Source organism: Oncorhynchus clarkii, chromosome 9, assembly GCF_045791955.1.
Source record: "Oncorhynchus clarkii lewisi isolate Uvic-CL-2024 chromosome 9, UVic_Ocla_1.0, whole genome shotgun sequence".
NCBI lineage: Eukaryota > Metazoa > Chordata > Actinopteri > Salmoniformes > Salmonidae > Oncorhynchus > Oncorhynchus clarkii.
The window spans coordinates 69,642,769-69,661,065 of NC_092155.1; the positions used below are offsets into that span (position 1 = coordinate 69,642,769).

Consider the following 18,297-nt stretch of genomic DNA (forward strand, 5'->3'; position numbering starts at 1 on the left):
ACCCTTCCTGCAGGCTCATCCTGACATGACCCTCCAGCATGACAATGCCACCAGCCATACTGCTCGTCCTGTGCGTGATTTCTTGCAGGACAGGAATGTCAGTGTTCTGCCATGGCCAGGGAAGAGCCCGGAGCTCAATCCCATTGAGCACGTCTGGGACCTGTTGGATCGGAGGGTGAGGGCTAGGGCCATTCCCCACAGAAATGTCCGGGAACTTGCAGGTGCCTTGGTGGAAGAGTGGGGTAACATCTCACAGCAACAACTGACAAATCTGGTGCAGGTCATGAGGAGATGCACTGCAGTACTTAATGCAGCTGGTGGCCACACCAGATACAAACATGTCCCGGTGTTCAGGGACACGTTATTCAACTTCTGTTAGTCACATGTCTGTGGAACTTGTTCAGTTTATGTCTCAGTGGTTGAATCTTATGTTCATACAAATATTTACACGTGAAGTTTGCTGAAAATAAACGCAGTTGACAGTGAAGACGTTTCTTTTTTTGCTGAGTTTATATTCTTTTACATCATCTGACTGCAGACAAATGAATAGGAGAAGGTAACAGACTAGAGTCACTAGACCAGGACTCTCAAACCCTGTTTCTGGAGAGCTACTGTTCTTTAGGTTCATGCCAACCCTAATCTAGCTACTGTTCTTTAGGTTCACGCCAACCCTAATCTAGCTACCGTTCTGTACGTTCACTCCAACCCTAATCTAGCACGCCGGATTCCAAAAACAAATGCTAGTTGATGAGCTGAATCAGGTTAGTTTCAACTGGGGTTGGAGTGAAAACCTGCAGGAGGGTAGCACTCCAGGAACATGGTTGGAGTGAAAACCTGCAGGAGGGTAGCTCTCCAGGAACATGGTTGGAGTGAAAACCTACAGGAGCGTAGCTCTCCAGGAACATGGTTGGAGTGAAAACCTACAGGAGGGTAGCTCTCCAGGAACATGGTTGGAGTGAAAACCTACAGGAGGGTAGCTCTCCAGGAACATGGTTGGAGTGAAAACCTACAGGAGGGTAGCTCTCCAGGAACATGGTTGGAGTGAAAACCTACAGGAGGGTAGCTCTCCAGGAACATGGTTGGAGTGAAAACCTACAGGAGGGTAGCTCTCCAGGAACATGGTTGGAGTGAAAACCTACAGGAGGGTAGCTCTCCAGGAACATGGTTGGAGTGAAAACCTACAGGAGGGTATCTCTCCGGGAAAAGGGTTGGAGAGCACTGCACCATCTATAGGCATCCTTTTCTCATGCAAAATGACTCACACACAGAGCTTGATAATTTGTGAGTGAGGCTACGTCGTTGGACTGCTTTCATCTGACATATCACAGAAAAACTCATGCAGATATATATACTGATGTGTGTGTATATATATATATATTTTTTTCTTCTCAAAAACGGTAGAAAGCCAGATAACGCTGCTGAGTCTCACCCTCCAAATAACAATTAAGACAGTCTACTAAAAGAACATGCTTGTCATGAATTAATATCAACATGATCCACTGTCTTCAAACTTGACTAGAATATAGGCACGCTAACCGTTTGATAAATGTATCAAAACAAGGGAACTAAATACCTCACTGGCAATGCCGATGTAAGGGACTGCAGGATTTTCCTCAACACTTTCATATCACAGGTACCTATTTTGTTAATCCTAGATTATTCCTGTAGAAGACAAATGTGAATTACAGCAGATAGATACCTCATTATTTATGAGACAATCGTCAAACAAACGTCTCCTGGACAGATAGGGCTTGCATCCAAAATGGCACACTATTCCCTACACTACTTTGGACCAGAGTCCTATATAGTTCCCTACATTTGACCAGAAGCCTATGGGCACTTTTACTCTGTATAGGGAATAGGGTGCCATTTCAGCCAGGGTCAGAGGTATTAAATATACAGCCCTATTGTGCATTTGATTTGGTTTAAGTGGTTCGACATCACGCCCTCCTTATTTGACATCAAGTAAATCTGGTTATTACAAAATGAGGGGTGCTGACTGACTGGCTGGCTGACTGACTGGCTGGCTGACTGGCTGGCTGACAAACTGAACTCAGAACCTGGTCTCCTATTCATTAAGCTTGTCAGAGGAGGAGTGCTGATCTAGGATCAGGGTCCCTATTCATTCATTATGATTGAAAAGGCCACACTGATCCTACATCAGCCCTACTACTCTGAGACACTTTGTGAATACAGGGCCTGGTCCTGGGAGGGATAACATCTTAGAGTAGAGAAACAACCGAGGAGAGAGAGGAGAGAGAGAGAGCAAGGGACGGTCAGGAATGACAATGAATCTCATACTTAGTAGTCAGTCTATCTGGACATTCCTGGTTCATCCGCTAGAACAGAACGGTGCAGCAGAGAGAGACATCAAATAGAAAACATTCTTCCTATTTAAGTAAAAAGGAGAAGAAATCAAAGGAGAGGAAGATCAAAAGGGAAATGAAGGGCTCAAAGAAAATTGACATCAACTTCTAGCTACCAGGCTATTAGCTTCACGGCTGCTAACGACTAACGCCTGCCTGGCTTTGCTCAGAGCATTCTTCCATCTACCAGTTCCCTGAAGTGGAAGCAGAGAACCACAGAATTAGAATGATCATTCTAATTCAAACGGATAATTCTTATTCTATGCAGAGAACAACTCCCCCTCCAACAGTGACTGAACTACTGACGGACTCCCTCCCTCCTTGACAAAGTGCCTTCGAGTGCAACTCCTTTCAGAGAAATTTCATTATTTCTTTAGGAGCTTTCTATTGAAACAGACAGTACTATTCTGCCTGCCACCAACTATCGAGTACTGTCTTACTACAGTGTAAATAACAGGTTATTATTAACATAATTACATAAAGAAAAATATAATTATTCTAAGAGCGTACTGGACAGAGCACAAATCATGTGTTTTTAACAGGTAAATAAAGAATGTGCGTGGAAATAAACATAAATATAACAGACAAAATAGGACTCTTCTTTGAACTTAGGTTTCAAAATAATATTTAAGTAGTATGTACCTTCACATTATGAATCCCTATATGATAAATACTTGGATGAGCGGAGCCAAAAACAGCTCACACAGAGATTGCACTTGCACTCATTTGTATGTTTTCTTCAACACAAAGTGCTGCTGGGTTGAGCCGAACTCGGAAGATAGATAACGAGGATAGGAACATAAGGGTGAATCCTAAATTCCACTTTAGATAAATGTTCACTTCCACTTAAGTCAAATGGTCTCCAATTGACATCAATGCATGATTAGTGAAAATTCGACTGAAGTGGAAGGTAGGAGTCACCCCATCAAGTGGTGTAGGGATATGTGGGCCTCCACTGGGCCGTACTCCTGTGGCTGCTGTGGGGCCCAGTCACATCTCGTATTCATCCGCTGCTCTGCTGGGTCTAGGTCCAGGAGACTGCAGCCTAGCAACCACCAGCAGCAGCAGGGCAGCCAGAGGTTCCTAAAATGTTCCTAGAATAATCATTCTAGAATCTGTACGGTCAGTCTGCAGCGATGCCTTTCTCTCTGAGTTCCTCGGTCACTCTCACCAGGTAAGTGGGGTCTGGGTATCCAAAGCTGTCAGGAGAAATGAACAGAAAACCCTCAGCAGGTCAGAGAGTTGTTGTTATCACAGGAACAGCTAGAGTTTCTTCTAGGAGCAAATGCACGACAATAATCACAATTTAACCCCCAACCACATGCTCAAAACATGGATAGCTTTCTATTGATATAAACTGAAAAAAAATATTTCTGTTACAGCTCATAAGAACAAACTAAAGCCATGTGATTCTATTTGACTTCCATGCAAGCAGTCATCAATAGCTTTTTCACAAAAATGTAAACATGACTTGTCACATCTCACAAACATACTTAAATCTCCAATAACCTTCAGTAAAGACATCTGTTTCCATACCAGTGTGGTCCGCCCCATAAGGAGGTCTTGTGGTGGATGTCGTTCCAGGTGATGACATTATGCATTCCTGTGGTCATGGAAGTCCCTATGGTGAAGATGAGGCGCTGTTCGAAGGCCCGGCGGAGCTGGCCCAGGACCCGGTTCCCCTCTGGGCTGTCTGGGAGGTAAGCCACGCGGTCCGTCCCAGGGTACCTCACCCCCGGGTTAGGGTGCTCTGGCTGCAGGATCCAGGCATAATTCAGAGGAATGTTAGAAAAGAACATGAACAATTATATCCACAGAAATAAAGTAAAGTGGTATAGACATTCAATAACATTACTTCAAGCATGGACTGTATTTTATTTAACTAGGCAAGTCAGTTGAGAACAAATCCTTATTTACAATGACGGCCTACACCGGACAACGCTGGGCCAATTGTGCCCAGTTTATGGGACTCCCAATCACAGCTGGTTGTGATACAGCCTGGATACAAACCATTAAAAGATCCAAGCTGGGATTTGTAAACATGGCTGTGAACATGGCCACAAATACAAAATACTAAAGAGAGATGGTTAGCAATGTAAATGATGTGTCAGATGTAGCAAAACCCCGAAAGGTAATGGGCTAGACCAAAAACCCCGAAAGGTAATGGGCTAGACCAAAAACCCCGAAAGGTAATGGGCTAGACCAAAAACCCCGAAAGGCAATGGGCTAGACCAAAAACCCCGAAAGGTAATGGGCTAGACCAAAAACCCCAAAAGGTAATGGGCTAGACCAAAAACCCCGAAAGGTAATGGGCTAGACCAAAAACCCCGAAAGGTAATGGGCTAGACCAACACTTCTTACTAGTTCCCATTTCTATACCCTTCCATGCGTCTTTAGTACACACACACACACACTCACCGCCTGTAAACCAGGTGGGAAGCTGTAGATGATGCAGATACACCCATAACCCTCGTGTCCTGGCAACTCCAGATCTGGGTCCCTCTCCACCATCATACACCCGGTAGCCGGCTGGTTCCCTATGAGCTGGCCGTACACCTGACGACACACAGGACACGCTCTCTTCACCTTGAAGGCCTGGTCTAGACACAACCGGCAGAATGCGTGGCCGCACCTGGGGGAGGGGGGGGGGGTCAAAGAGAAAGAACACTTTTACTTATAATTTTGAAAACATTACATAGCATCAATAGCAGTGAAGGCTGACACATTTCATGGTTTGGAAAAACCTTGAGAATTACTGAACACAAAAGTTTAAAATGTAGCTATACCTCTCCAGTGTGGTCCTCTCCACCATGTCGCCCATGCAGATGGAACATGAGGTGTAGTCGTCTGCCTCACTGTGGGATTGGTTATGAGAGGAGGCCCTCATACTGCAGCTGACCTCCATGTTGTCCTTCTTCCTCTGTCCGGATTCGTTGTGGGACGTGGAGTTGGAGAGGACCACACAGGCCTCTTCCTCCGCTGGCTTCTTATATCTCTGTTGCTGCCTCTGAGAGCGTCTGGGCTGGGGAGGCTGAGGTGGTAGCAGGCTCCCCTCTCCATCCCCCTCCAAGACCCCCACCCCAACGCAGGGCAGCAGGGACCTCTTCCGTTTAGGACCCCCATCCTGTTTGCTCATCTCTTTGCGGGCGCAGCGGCATAAGTCTATGAAGGCCTTGCGGGTCTCGTTGGAGATGGGTCCTTCCTCCATCATCCCGGGTCCTCCCCCAGAACGGGATCCCTCTATGGGGCGTAGCCGCACTGCACAGCAGCCTCCCCGCTCACCTCGGCGGATGATGCCGGCGCTCAAGCCCTGCTTGTCCTGAAAGTCTATGAGCCAGGGCTGGCCGGCGGCAGCCAGGTAGTCCCACACCGCCTGGGACACCAGCACCTCGTCACTACCCTGCCCCCCGCGCACACTCATCTCATCCGATGAAACTGCATAGGGAAATACGAGAGAAACCATTAGACACATATTCAAGAAACACACAACAGAGAGACTAACATGTCAAATAATGCAGTGAACGTAATTGTTAACATTTGCATGATAAACAATGTTAGAGAATCCCCTGGCGAGTGTGCTGTGGGACTAAGTTCCAGCAAGCAGTGTTGCCATGTTCACTGCAAATTGTCCTACTTTGAAAACGATGTCGAGGGTGAAAATGTATTGTTCGCGGCTTCCGGGTTTTTGGGCTAAATTGCACCTCGGGCACCACGGCATTTCTCTTAAAAATAAATAAATACATTTTATATGAGGTTCTTCAAACTAACAATCCTTCGCCTTGACAGATTTTTGCACACTAGGCATTCTCTCAACCAGCTTCACCTGGAATACTTTTCCAACAGTGTTGAAGGACTTCCCACATATGCTGAGCACTTTTTTTGCTGCTTTTCCGTCACTCTGCGGTCCAACTCATCCCAAACCATCTCAATTGGGTTGAGGTCAGGTGACTGAAGGCCAGGTCATCGAACACAGCACTCTATCACTCTCCTGGAGGTATGTTGGGTAATTGTCCTGATGAAAAACAAAATGACAGTCCCACTAAGCCCAAACCAGATGGGATGGCGTGTCGCTGCAGAATGCTGTGATAGTCATGCTGGTTAATTGTACCTTTCAATTATCGGTGGGAACCACACATGCAGAGATCATCTGTTCACCTACTCTGCGTCTCACAAAGACAACAGTTGGAACCAAAAATCTCACATTTGGACTTATCAGACCAAAGGACAGATTTCCACCTGTCTAATGTTCATTGCACGTGTTTCTTGGCCCAAGCAAGTCTCTTCTTATTGCAGTCCCTCCAGGATTCTGCGATCACATAATTCAATGCAAAAATCAACCAATCAGTGCATATTATGCAAGAACTCACAATTTTGACCAATCCCCGCACTTTTAGAGCATAAAAGGGTCAAATCAAAAGCAGGTGAGTCATTTTGACCAATTACTGCATGGTTACTGTGGAAAAAGGCCCAATTCAACCACAAGTTTTTTCCCCCTGGCCTGTCAGTGTGCGAAGAAAATGGCTGATTGTTGATGGATGACAGGCAGTACAATGACCAGAAATCAATCTCATTTGCCAACAAAAATAACAGTTAAAGACCAATTTCCAAAGGTTTTACATGGAAGTGGGGGGAAATTGTTTTGCATTCCGTGCAACGTTGTGCTGGAACACAAGAGAAAGTCGACAATCAACAGTCACTTGGAATCAGCAAAGCATATGGAAATGTCAGAACAGTTCCCACAGCAGCGGCAGATCACCATGACTGACGTGGTAGCAGGGAAGACTGCGGCAAGCACTGAAAGAATCAAGGTGAGGTGCGTTTTACTCAAACTTTTACTCCACTGACCTTGGCTTTAGTAGGGTGGTCGACACTCTGCTCTCCGCAGTCTAACCTTGGCTTTAGTAGGGTGGTCGACACTCTGCTCTCCCCAGTCTAACCTTGGCTTTAGTAGTGTGGTCGGCACTCTGCTCTCCCCAGTCTAACCTTGGCTTTAGTAGGGTGGTCGACACTCTGCTCTCCCCAGTCTAACCTTGGCTTTAGTAGCGTGGTCGGCACTCTGCTCTCCCCAGTCTAACCTTGGCTTTAGTAGTGTGGTCGGCACTCTGCTCTCCCCAGTCTAACCTTGGCTTTAGTAGGGTGGTCGACACTCTGATCTCCCCAGTCTAACCTTGGCTTTAGTAGTGTGGTCGGCACTCTGCTCTCCCCAGTCTAACCTTGGCTTTAGTAGGGTGGTCGACACTCTGCTCTCCCCAGTCTAACCATTGGCTTTAGTAGGGTGGTCAACACTCTGCTCTCCCCAGTCTAACCTTGGCTTTAGTAGGGTGGTCGACACTCTGCTCTCCCCAGTCTAACCTTGGCTTTAGTAGGGTGGTTGACACTCTGCTCTCCCCAGTCTAACCTTGGCTTTAGTAGGGTGGTCGACACTCTGCTCTCCACAGTCTAACCTTGGCTTTAGTAGGGTGGTCGACACTCTGCTCTCCCCAGTCTAACCTTGGCTTTAGTAGTGTGGTCGGCACTCTGCTCTCCCCAGTCTAACCCTGGCTTTAGTAGGGTGGTCGACACTCTGCTCTCCCCAGTCTAACCTTGGCTTTAGTAGTGTGGTCGGCCCTCTGCTCTCCCCAGTCTAACCTTGGCTTTAGTAGGGTGGTCGACACTCTGCTCTCCCCAGTCTAACCTTGGCTTTAGTAGTGTGGTCGGCACTCTGCTCTCCCCAGTCTAACCTTGGCTTTAGTAGGGTGGTCGACACTCTGCTCTCCCCAGTCTAACCATTGGCTTTAGTAGGGTGGTCAACACTCTGCTCTCCCCAGTCTAACCTTGGCTTTAGTAGGGTGGTCGACACTCTGCTCTCCCCAGTCTAACCTTGGCTTTAGTAGGGTGGTCGACACTCTGCTCTCCCCAGTCTAACCTTGGCTTTAGTAGGGTGGTCGACACTCTGCTCTCCACAGTCTAACCTTGGCTTTAGTAGGGTGGTCGACACTCTGCTCTCCCCAGTCTAACCTTGGCTTTAGTAGGGTGGTTGACACTCTGCTCTCCCCAGTCTAACCTTGGCTTTAGTAGGGTGGTCGACACTCTGCTCTCCACAGTCTAACCTTGGCTTTAGTAGGGTGGTCGACACTCTGCTCTCCCCAGTCTAACCTTGGCTTTAGTAGTGTGGTCGGCACTCTGCTCTCCCCAGTCTAACCCTGGCTTTAGTAGGGTGGTCGACACTCTGCTCTCCCCAGTCTAACCCTGGCTTTAGTAGGGTGGTCGGCACTCTGCTTTCCCCAGTCTGTCTACGGAGAGCACGGCTCAAAGCACTGAGTGCAATTTGTCAGCTTTTCCATTTAAAACTCTGTAAAAATTAATACGGATCACGAAAACACAATCTTTCTGTTTTTTTTATTTTTTAGAAATGGTAATATTGTTTAAAAAGTACCTGGTAGCCATCCCTGGATACCACCACCTACAGGAAAAGTACTTGGGAGATGTCTACCTGAAGGTGAAGGAAGAACTCAAGCAACATTTTGCAGGGAAGCCAGTGACAGTCATCATTGATGAAACTCCAGATGTTAAACATTCTCATCGCACCACTTAAAAAGGATACCTCGGGATAATTTTTGCCTACCTCGCAGAGACAGTGTTTCTGGATCAGTGCAACCATTCAACAGTTTCCATGGTGGTGAGGAAATGTCTACAAGACTACAATATCTCCAACGAGGACGTCATTGTCTTTGACACAGACAATGCTGCGTGCATGAAGAAAGCCTACAAAGCTGCACTGCAGTCATTGTTCCCCTACTCTCTGCACATAACACGCTTGGCTCACAACATTCATCTGATAGGCAGTGCTTTCTGCAAACCTTTTGATCAGCTGAACACATTCATGCTAAGTTTTTCACATGTTTTACCAGTCAGGGGCATGCAAAACAAGTTCTCAGCAGTGCAGTTTGGCCTCTACAGTGGGTTCATAGAGATGGAAATGCAGGTATAATTTAAATCTACATACCTTCTACATTTAAATCATTGTCATTATGCAGAGAAAGGTGACCTATATTTTTTGTAAGCCGCAATGTCATTTCACATTGAGTAGTAATATTTCCTATGTTCCTCGTTTGTATTCCTTGTCATTCACAGGTGTGTGGCCGAGGTGCCCCAACAGTGTGTAGAGAAACGCCATGAGATGCTACAAAACCAAGAGCTGGTTCAGTCGCTGCAGATTCAACTGAACATCATGACCGACAAGTATAAAGTCATCCTGCAGCTTCTCAACACTTTCAGAGCAGACATCTCGTGAAAACAAAGATCTTTCACTATTTAGAGGACTTGCAGATGAACATTGTGGCCAACAAATAACTACTTCTTCACACTACTTTGATGCAGTTGACGACTTGCCCTTTGCTGTTGAGGCATACAGCAATGCAGAGGACAAAATGACGAAGTACATGTCAGATGGTCAGCCTGCCATGGAGTTCCCCCAAGAAGTTAGGGTGTTTGATCCACGTCATATTGTGTTTATGGATGACAGTGCCCAGCTACAAGGTTATTCCAGGCTTCAGTAAGGTACCGAGAGATGAACTGGGTGCCTACTTGACCAATGTAGGACCAGCAGCACTGAGAGCCACAGTGGTGGATTTGGATATCTTCTGGGATAGACTTCAAGAGAGACTTCCTGTGCTGAGCACCCTGGCCAAACGCTACAAGGATGCAGTCTCAAACTCAGCTGATGCTGAGCGAAGCAACAGTATCTACAAGCTTGAGTTGTCCAGCCGTAGGCAATCAACCTCTTAACAACAACCTACGAGCCTTGGGTCTTCATGTACCACAACTAACGACTCCGCAGTGGAGCAATTGATATGGAGGAGGATAGGGAGGATGAAATGAATGATTACATTGAGATATAGGCCTAGATGAGCTTGGCCCTTGGTCATCCCTCACCTCTCGTTATGTTCAGAAAAAGAAACAGCCCAAAATATCACTTTGTCTCTAATTATTTTCACGGAAGATGAAATTGAGATACGTCTTAATTTCAGATTGGACCCTAGGTGTGTTTCTTTTGTCCTAGTATATGATTTTTTTTAGTACCTCCAGATTATGGGGGCATTCCCCCATAAGACAAATCTTAAGTTCATGTCAAATTCAAGTTTTATGTTGGAACTCTAAGCTACTCTAAGCTCCTTCAGAAAAATAGCTGTTTTTCAGTATTTTGGGGCGCAGAAATCACAAAACAATGTCGTGAAATCCTGGAGGGACTGTTAGTGTCCTTTAGTAGTGGTTTCTTTGCAGTAATTCAATATGTGGGAACTCCTTCAACACTGGAAAAGCACTCCAGGTGAAGCTGGTTGAGAGAATGCCAATAGGGTGCAAAGCTGACATCAAGGGTGGCTACTTTGAAGAATCTAAAATCTATTTTGATTTGTTTCACACTTTTTAGGTTACTACATGATTCCATGTGTTATTTCATAGTTTTGATGTCTTCACTATTATTCTACAAAAATAGTAAAAATAAAGGAAAAACCTAGAATGAGTAGGTGTGTCCAAACGTTTGACTGGTACTGTATGTATGTGGATATATATTTATTTAACTGTGACCTGCTGCTGACTACAAGGCAGTGAGCAGACTGAGTGAGTGGTGGAGAGCCAAAAGGATGCGTTGAGAGCGTGCTGCAGCAGGGGCAGCTGAGTCAGAGAGGGCAGCTGAGTCAGAGAGAGAGCAGCTGAGTCAGAGAGAGAGCAGCTGAGTCAGAGAGGGAGCAGCTGAGTCAGAGAGAGAGCAGCTGAGTCAGAGAGAGAGCAGCTGAGTCAGAGAGAGAGCAGCTGAGTCAGAGAGAGAGCAGCTGAGTCAGAGAGAGAGCAGCTGAGTCAGAGAGAGAGCAGCTGAGTCAGAGAGGGAGCAGCTGAGTCAGAGAGAGAGCAGCTGAGTCAGAGAGAGAGCAGCTGAGTCAGAGAGAGAGCAGCTGAGTCAGAGAGAGAGCAGCTGAGTCAGAGAGAGAGCAGCTGAGTCAGAGAGAGAGCAGCATGCACACACATAATGACAACTTTTTACCAGTTCTAGGTAGGCTATTTAGATGGGTTATTATGGAGACACTCTTTATCCATAAAACATATTTAACGCGACATACCTGATATGATGGTGACTAAGAACTGGAAAAGGACTTCAGGCGCACTAGAGCTCTATAGATTAATTCGCTCAGAGGTGGTTTAATGTAAACTGCATTCTAATGTTGACTTTTCTTATGGATAACCGCATCAAGCGAAGGGTTTTACTCATGCTCAGTTCTAGGGTCTGGAGTTTTACTCATGGTCAGTTCTAGGGTCTGGAGTTTTACTCATGCTCAGTTCTAGGGTCTGGAGTTTTACTCATGCTCAGTTCTAGGGTCTGGAGTTTTACTCATGCTCAGTTCTAGGGTCTGGAGCGCTGCGAGGTGGAAATTTGAAATGGAAGTTATGGAACTCCCTCGTGTGCTTGTGTTATGGGGGGTAAAGGTCCACAATGAAACATTACATTAAAATGTGGAGAATGATGGGCTACATCTGCATCTGTTGGCCATCAAGTAGGCTATTCATTTCTACATGTCATTGCAGGTTACTGTTGCCTACCATTTGACACAATAAATATGTTGAAATTACTATCACTGGAGTCATTGCAAATCAATTTGTGCCACTTGTGTAGCTGGCAAACAGATTTAATAAATAGCCTGTAACTCAGTTTGTTGTTGTAGCCTTGTGTTATTATGCATTTATTCATGGATATATTTTGTTAACTGGTCACATCAAATGTATCATTCTTCACATTGTGGATTTTTCCCTGAAATTAGATGTCAGGGGCTATAGGCCACCTGCATCTAGCTCAGTTAACCATGGCAAAGTTGAATTGGAATTATTAACCCAGATTTTAGTCAGAAGCCTGTGTCTATTGAAATAAGTCAATCTCACAAACATGCCATTTATAATGGTTTCTGGTCACAAAATCTGGCACAATATCCAGAAAATAAACTAACATTCGCTTTTTGAAGTGCTTCTTGCACAGAGATTGAGATCCTCTGTCCAAGTTGCATCACTCGAACTCGCTTGCGGGATTTATCTATAGTTATGCACATGCGCAAACAGGATTTATTTACAATTATAAACTGGGTGGTTTGAGCCCTGAAAGCTGATTGGTTGAAAGCCATGGTATATCAGATGTGTACCACGGAAAAGACAAAACGGTACTTTTTATTGTTCTAATTATGTTGGATGACAGTTTATAATAGCAATAAGGCTCCTCAGGGGTTTGTGATATATGGCCAATATACCACAGCTGAGGGCCATGTTCCTTAGACGTGGTATATTGGTCCTACTGTATACCACACCTCCTGTGGCGTTATGGCTTAATCATAGCAGTCAAAACAAGTTCAATCGACATCCATTGATGGAATGTTTTTATTTAAACTAGGCAAGTCAGTTAAGAACTTATTTACAATGACGGCCTACCCTGGCCAAACCCGGACGACTTTGGGCCAATGGGACTCCCAATCACGGCCGGTTGGGATACAGCCTGGAATCGAACCATGGTCTGTAGTGACACCTCTAGCACTGAGATGCAGTGCCTTAGAATGCTGCGCCACTCAGGAGAGTTTAATAAGGGTGATTTATCTTCACACTTGCAACATTTTTAAACTCGCAATAATTATTATTTATGGAAAACCTCATTTTGCTTCTTAGCCTACGTCATTAAAAATTACGTTGATATTCCTTCTTAATTCACTCGATAACATTATGGAAAAAAAGGTTTACTGGATAAATGTGGGTTTTCAGAAGTCATCAGGCTAGGAATTTTAGCTAGACCTGGCAACCCTGCCAGCATGTTGTTTTCACTGAGTGTACAAAACATTAGGAACATGCTCTTTCCATGACAGACTGACCAGGTTAAAACGATTGAGGTCACCTGTTAAATCCATTTCAATCAGTGTAGATGAAGGGGAGGAGACATGTTCTAGAAAGATTGTTAAGCCTTAAGACAATTGAGACATAGGTTGTGTATGTGTGTTATTCAGAGGGTGAATGGGCAGCTCGGCTTTTCACGGTCAACAGTTTGTATCAAAAATGGTCCGGCACCTGTGGAACGCTTTCGAGACCTTGTAGAGTCCTTGCTCGGACAAATTGAGGCTGTTCTGAGGGCAAAAGTTGTTCCTAATGGAAGATGCTCATAGCTAACCCTGTACTGCTCAGACAGGACCGCTGCACGCTCCTGCAAGGGCATACATACATGGCTCTGAGCCTGACAGTGCATGGAATGTGTGTACACAAAGTTGTAGTTGTTGTTTAACTTGGCTTTGTTTGGTCTGGTGAAACAAAAATACAACTGTTTGGCCATAATGAACATCGACATGTTTGGAGGAAAAACGGGGAGGCTTGCAAGCCGAAGAACACCATCCCGACCGTGAAGTACAGGGGTGGCAGCATCATGTTGTGGTGGTGCTTTGCTGCAGGAGGGACTGGTGCACTTCACAAAATAGATGGCTTCATGAGGCAGGAAAATTATGTGGATATATTGAAGCAACATCTCAAGACATCAGTTAGGAACTTAAAGCTTGGTCACAAATGGGTCTTCCAAATGGACAATGGACCCAAGCATACTTCCAAAGTTGTGGCAAAATGGCTTAAGGACAACAATGTCAAGGTATTGGAGTGGCCATCACAAAGCCCTGACCTCAATCCTATAGAAAATTTGTTGGCAGAACTGAAAAAGCTTGTGCGAGCAAGGAGGCCTACAATCCTGACTCGGGTACACCAACTCGGTCAGGAGGAATGGGCCAAAATTCACCCAACTTATTGTGGGAAGCTTGTGGAAGGCTACCCAAAAGTTTGACCTAAGTGAAACAATTTAAAGGCAATGCTACCAAATACTAATTGAGTGCATGTAAACTTCTAACCCACTGGGAATGTGATGAAAGAAATAAAAGCTGAAATAATTCACTCTACTATTATTCAGACATTTCACATTCTTAAAATAAAGTGGTGATCCTAACTGACCTGACAGGGAATTTTTACTAGGATTAAATGTCAGGAATTGTGAAAAACTGAGTTTAACTGTATTTGGCTAAGTTGTATGTAAACTTCCGACTTCAACTGTTATGAAGTATTTCTGTGTAACAGCTTACGGTTTATTGCTGCAGTGTATTATCACATACAGTATTTCATATTGTGCTATTGGAGTTCTAGGCCATGACATGATTCAAGCTCATTCATGTCTTTTCACTATTCTGCTCCGTCCATTGTAACCTGTATGTGAATATTCCTAATTCCTTTCAGAACCATCCCCATGTAAATCTTCTCCTATGTGTGAACACATATTCCCTGGGAGTCAACTCTCGGGCTGCTTTATTCTCCTCTAACTGGGCGCGGTGTCGGTGAGTCACAACCCAGTAAAATACGTAGAGCCGGGTTGCTCTCTTTCAAACAGTCTCCTCTTCTCATTTCATCCAATCCCAATGTAATCTGTGACCTGTACTAGTGTGTTGGAAAAGTGCACAGGAGACACGCGGAGGACAGAGACAGAGTTTCATACATCCCGCCACATAATCAACAGTGGCTTGTGTGGTCAAGGCAAGCCACTCATAAATAGAAAACATGTCAAGTGTAATACTCAACTTAATAGCCAACATCAGAAACATCATTAAATGGGATCAGTGAGTTTGGCGACTCTCATATTCTAAATGACTCCAACTTCAGTTCATTAAATTTTAAAATGGAAATCATATAATTGATTCCCCCCCCCCCTACTCTTTACCCAAATCTCAGCCATAACAGTGCACCAATGCAATGCAGTGTGAGTTTACTACCTTACCACAACAATCGGGACATGATGACAAAGTAACGAGATATGAGAACCCCACTCATAGCCTATATGCAGCTTCCAATCAGTGCGCGTATATGGACTGTTAGAGCAAGAATAAAACATGCAGCCAAGTCAAAATGTTGAATTGTCCTCGGAACTGTTACGTGATGTAATCACTTATTTCTGCTGGTACACTGCTGCTATTTCGGCCTATGCTGCGTGGAGAAGGGTGGATTTGCAGCACGCAATTCGGGGAGTTCCTACACGTGGGAATTCCTGCATCTGTAGGAAAACCCTCTTTAAACTTCTATTGGTCCATTTTTAAGCTAGGACAGAAAGGAGGTGGGGCGCTCCATTACAGTAGGTACCATAAAGTTGAATCACAACCGCCGAAAAACCCCACAGAAGAAGGGCCGAGGACAACAACGGTAGACGGTGTCCTTCACCCCCGCTTGGCGGTCACTAACTAGCAAGCATGTTAGCTCACTGTGTAGCCACACCTCTTGCCTCGTGTGTACCGGTCGGAGTGGCTAGCAGGAGGCGGGGGTCTGTCCAGCACTGTTTTCCCGCAGTTCTGTTAATGAAGGTGAGTGCAGGTGTTCGGCAGGCGGGTGCGAAGGTCACTGTCTACCAGTGTCGCCCCGCCTCCCGTTGGCTAGTAAGAGGTCCGTTACATAGCAGCCTGAAGGTGGGTTGCGAAAAACTCAGATAATACCACAGACAGAAGGGGAAATCCAAACACTTCACAGGGGGCAATAAAGCTGAAGCATCAGTTTAGAATGTGCTCGCTACCAATACAGGGCACTAAGTTATAAAGACTTGTCGCTTAAGTTTTAACATTTTTTAAATGGCATTGTTAGGAGTGCAAGGTCGAATTGAGTTTGGGAACATATGCACTTCAAAGGAGGCGTTCCCTAACGGAAATATGCAAATACATACTACAATGCGCCAATAGGATCTCGCTAACTCCTGCTTAGCCTTGCCCACCTCCTTGCTTGATCTGCCCACTATGCTTCATTGCTCCCACTATAAAAACGACACACATTGACTATCTTGGGTTAGTTAAAAATATATTTGACAATACTTTTATTTCCCTTTTGACACACTATTGTTTGTATGAGAAAATGAGAGCCAGCGCCAAATGATTCGCCAAAGCAAGGTTCATACACTGCTAGACAACAGACCTGTTAAAATACCGCTAATCGCAAACCGTTACAAAGTAACAACTGTGTAGCTAACATGTTTGTTTCCATATGGAGCGCGTGTGTTTAGTGTCAGTGGTCGCAGCACACCTCAAAGCTACAACAGGCTGGCAAACAGTAGTTATCGCGACACTGCTGAAAGGAACGTATCCGCTCTTCTGAAATGCAGTCTGAGTAAACAAAGGAAACTGCGCCTACCTCAATCCTATCCTCTGTCCAACACGTTTAGCTGTTAGCAATATTTTACCTCTGACAGTCGTATGAAACAAGTGTAAATAAATATGATTTATTAGATGGTTACCTTGCGATCCCATATATTCCCTTCAATCGAGAAAATATCCCCCTGTTGAACACAGAGAAAAACTGAAGTAGTAAACATTGACACACGTCAGATTACATTCGCTTACTTTAGAAATCAGCAGCGAGGAACCAAACGATTCTGTTCAAATTCCTAAGTGGCACGTCCATAATCATTTTACTAAAGAGAATGCGGCGTGGGGTAAATTGTCTCACCTTTTGCCGTAGCTGTCAGATGAGTTTTAGAGATTATGGAACTAGCTACACCATCTTCCATTGGACGAGGCCTGAAAATCGTGTACTGCGGTGGATATGTTGATACGTATTTTGTAGTCAAGACATACTTGATATCCACTCTAAGCTATCCGTAACGTTAGCTAACAATTCATCCGAGTCCCCTTCTCGCTCGCTACTGGAGTTTGTCTTCCTATTTCCACGTCCTTGAGACAGACTACTACAACATCAACCCCCACTTACACACTAGGCTACGATTCCACGTTAGCTATTTCATTCGGCTTGTGACAGCTACGTACTCAAGACAAATACTTACAGAAATTGTTTGCACTTTCAACCATGTCTTATTAGCCTTTAAAGTCCATGGCCGTGTTTGAGAGCATCACGTCCATGATGCATTGTGGGTAAATGGTGAACGATTGACTGATCTACAAATAATAATGAGTAGTTTTTTTATGAAGCAAGGTTATTTGTAGACCAGTCAGTCGGTAGTCTTCTGCAATGTCGGTCCAGCTCAATGTCTGACAGTTTAATGACGAGACAATCATAAGCAGGAAGTTCGTCATAAAACCCCCTGTGACGGGTAAAAAACATTTAGGCAAGGATGTGATCGGACTGAATCATTTTCTTGTACAATTCAGGGAAATCCACAGAGACACTTCTAAGCACGCATAATGTATCTGTAGCACATGTATTACCTGAGTGAAACGCCCTATTTAACAATGTAGGATTGGGCAAGTCCATGGAGTGGAATTCTCTCTCTCTGTCTCTCTCTCACACACACACACACACACACACCATGCCATTAGGTTCCAGACCCCAAGGTAGAGGTTGTGGCATGAACCAACTACTATTTCTATAGGCCTTCAGAAAGGTCTTCCTCGCAATTCAATATTGTAAGTCCCTCAAGCAACTCTGGGGCACAGGCACCTATCCCACTCTAGCCTCAACCAGGCTTTCACCTCAACTTCGGGATGAAACAACGTGAGCGAGGCCTGAAAGCCGAGGCTGATCCCACTAACAATAATGTAGAATATGAAGGAGGGCAGCTAGTCCCGAAGTGGCGATGCTTTACATTGTGTAAAGCATAGCCATTCACATATACACAGAAAAAAAATAACACAATGTCCCTTGTCTGTCATGAATGTTGAATAAAATTATATTTGAACTTACTCTGCAGATTGTCCGTGGGGTTGGTCCTTCACCTGGTCAAAATTTGAGACAAAATATATACAGGAAAGTATTATTAAACCAACTTCAAAACCAGTGATGTAATATACTTCAGTAAAAAATCATTTAAAGTACTTCTTAAGTCGTTTTGGGGGTTTTCTGTATTTTACTATTTATATTTTCAACAACTTTTCCTTTTACTCCACAACATTCTTAAAGAAAATAATGTGCT

At 44.7% G+C, this 18,297-nt stretch overlaps 1 protein-coding gene across 3 annotated transcripts; it reads right to left on the reverse strand.

Annotated features, from left to right (window-relative positions):
- Window positions 1-1,377: 1,377 nt before the first annotated feature.
- Window positions 1,378-17,418, reverse strand: LOC139416863 (probable E3 ubiquitin-protein ligase DTX3). 3 transcript variants are annotated; one of them, XM_071166008.1, is made up of 6 exons: window positions 17,212-17,414; window positions 16,666-16,707; window positions 5,153-5,801; window positions 4,785-4,998; window positions 3,903-4,120; window positions 1,378-3,565 (listed from the first exon to the last, which is right to left on the reverse strand). In XM_071166008.1, the coding sequence occupies exons 2-6, from the start codon at window positions 16,676-16,678 to the stop codon at window positions 3,490-3,492; spliced, it is 1,170 nt and encodes a 389-aa protein (XP_071022109.1). In that variant the 5' UTR covers window positions 16,679-16,707; window positions 17,212-17,414; the 3' UTR covers window positions 1,378-3,489. The 3 variants fall into 3 exon arrangements, with proteins under 3 accessions (XP_071022109.1, XP_071022108.1, XP_071022107.1); XM_071166007.1 differs by having other exon boundaries at window positions 16,878-17,297; XM_071166006.1 differs by lacking the exon at window positions 16,666-16,707 and having other exon boundaries at window positions 17,212-17,418.
- Window positions 17,419-18,297: the final 879 nt, after the last annotated feature.

Bases quoted from the DNA above. Each gene is read 5' to 3' on its own strand.
- LOC139416863 (XM_071166006.1), bottom strand. From the start codon at position 17,236: ATGGTTGAAAGTGCAAACAATTTCT. The intron at 4,121-4,784 runs GTGAGTGTGTGT...TGGATCCTGCAG, and splicing joins TCCCACCTGGTTTACAGGCG to CCAGAGCACCCTAACCCGGG. The intron at 3,566-3,902 runs GTATGGAAACAG...TTCTCCTGACAG, and splicing joins TTATGGGGCGGACCACACTG to CTTTGGATACCCAGACCCCA.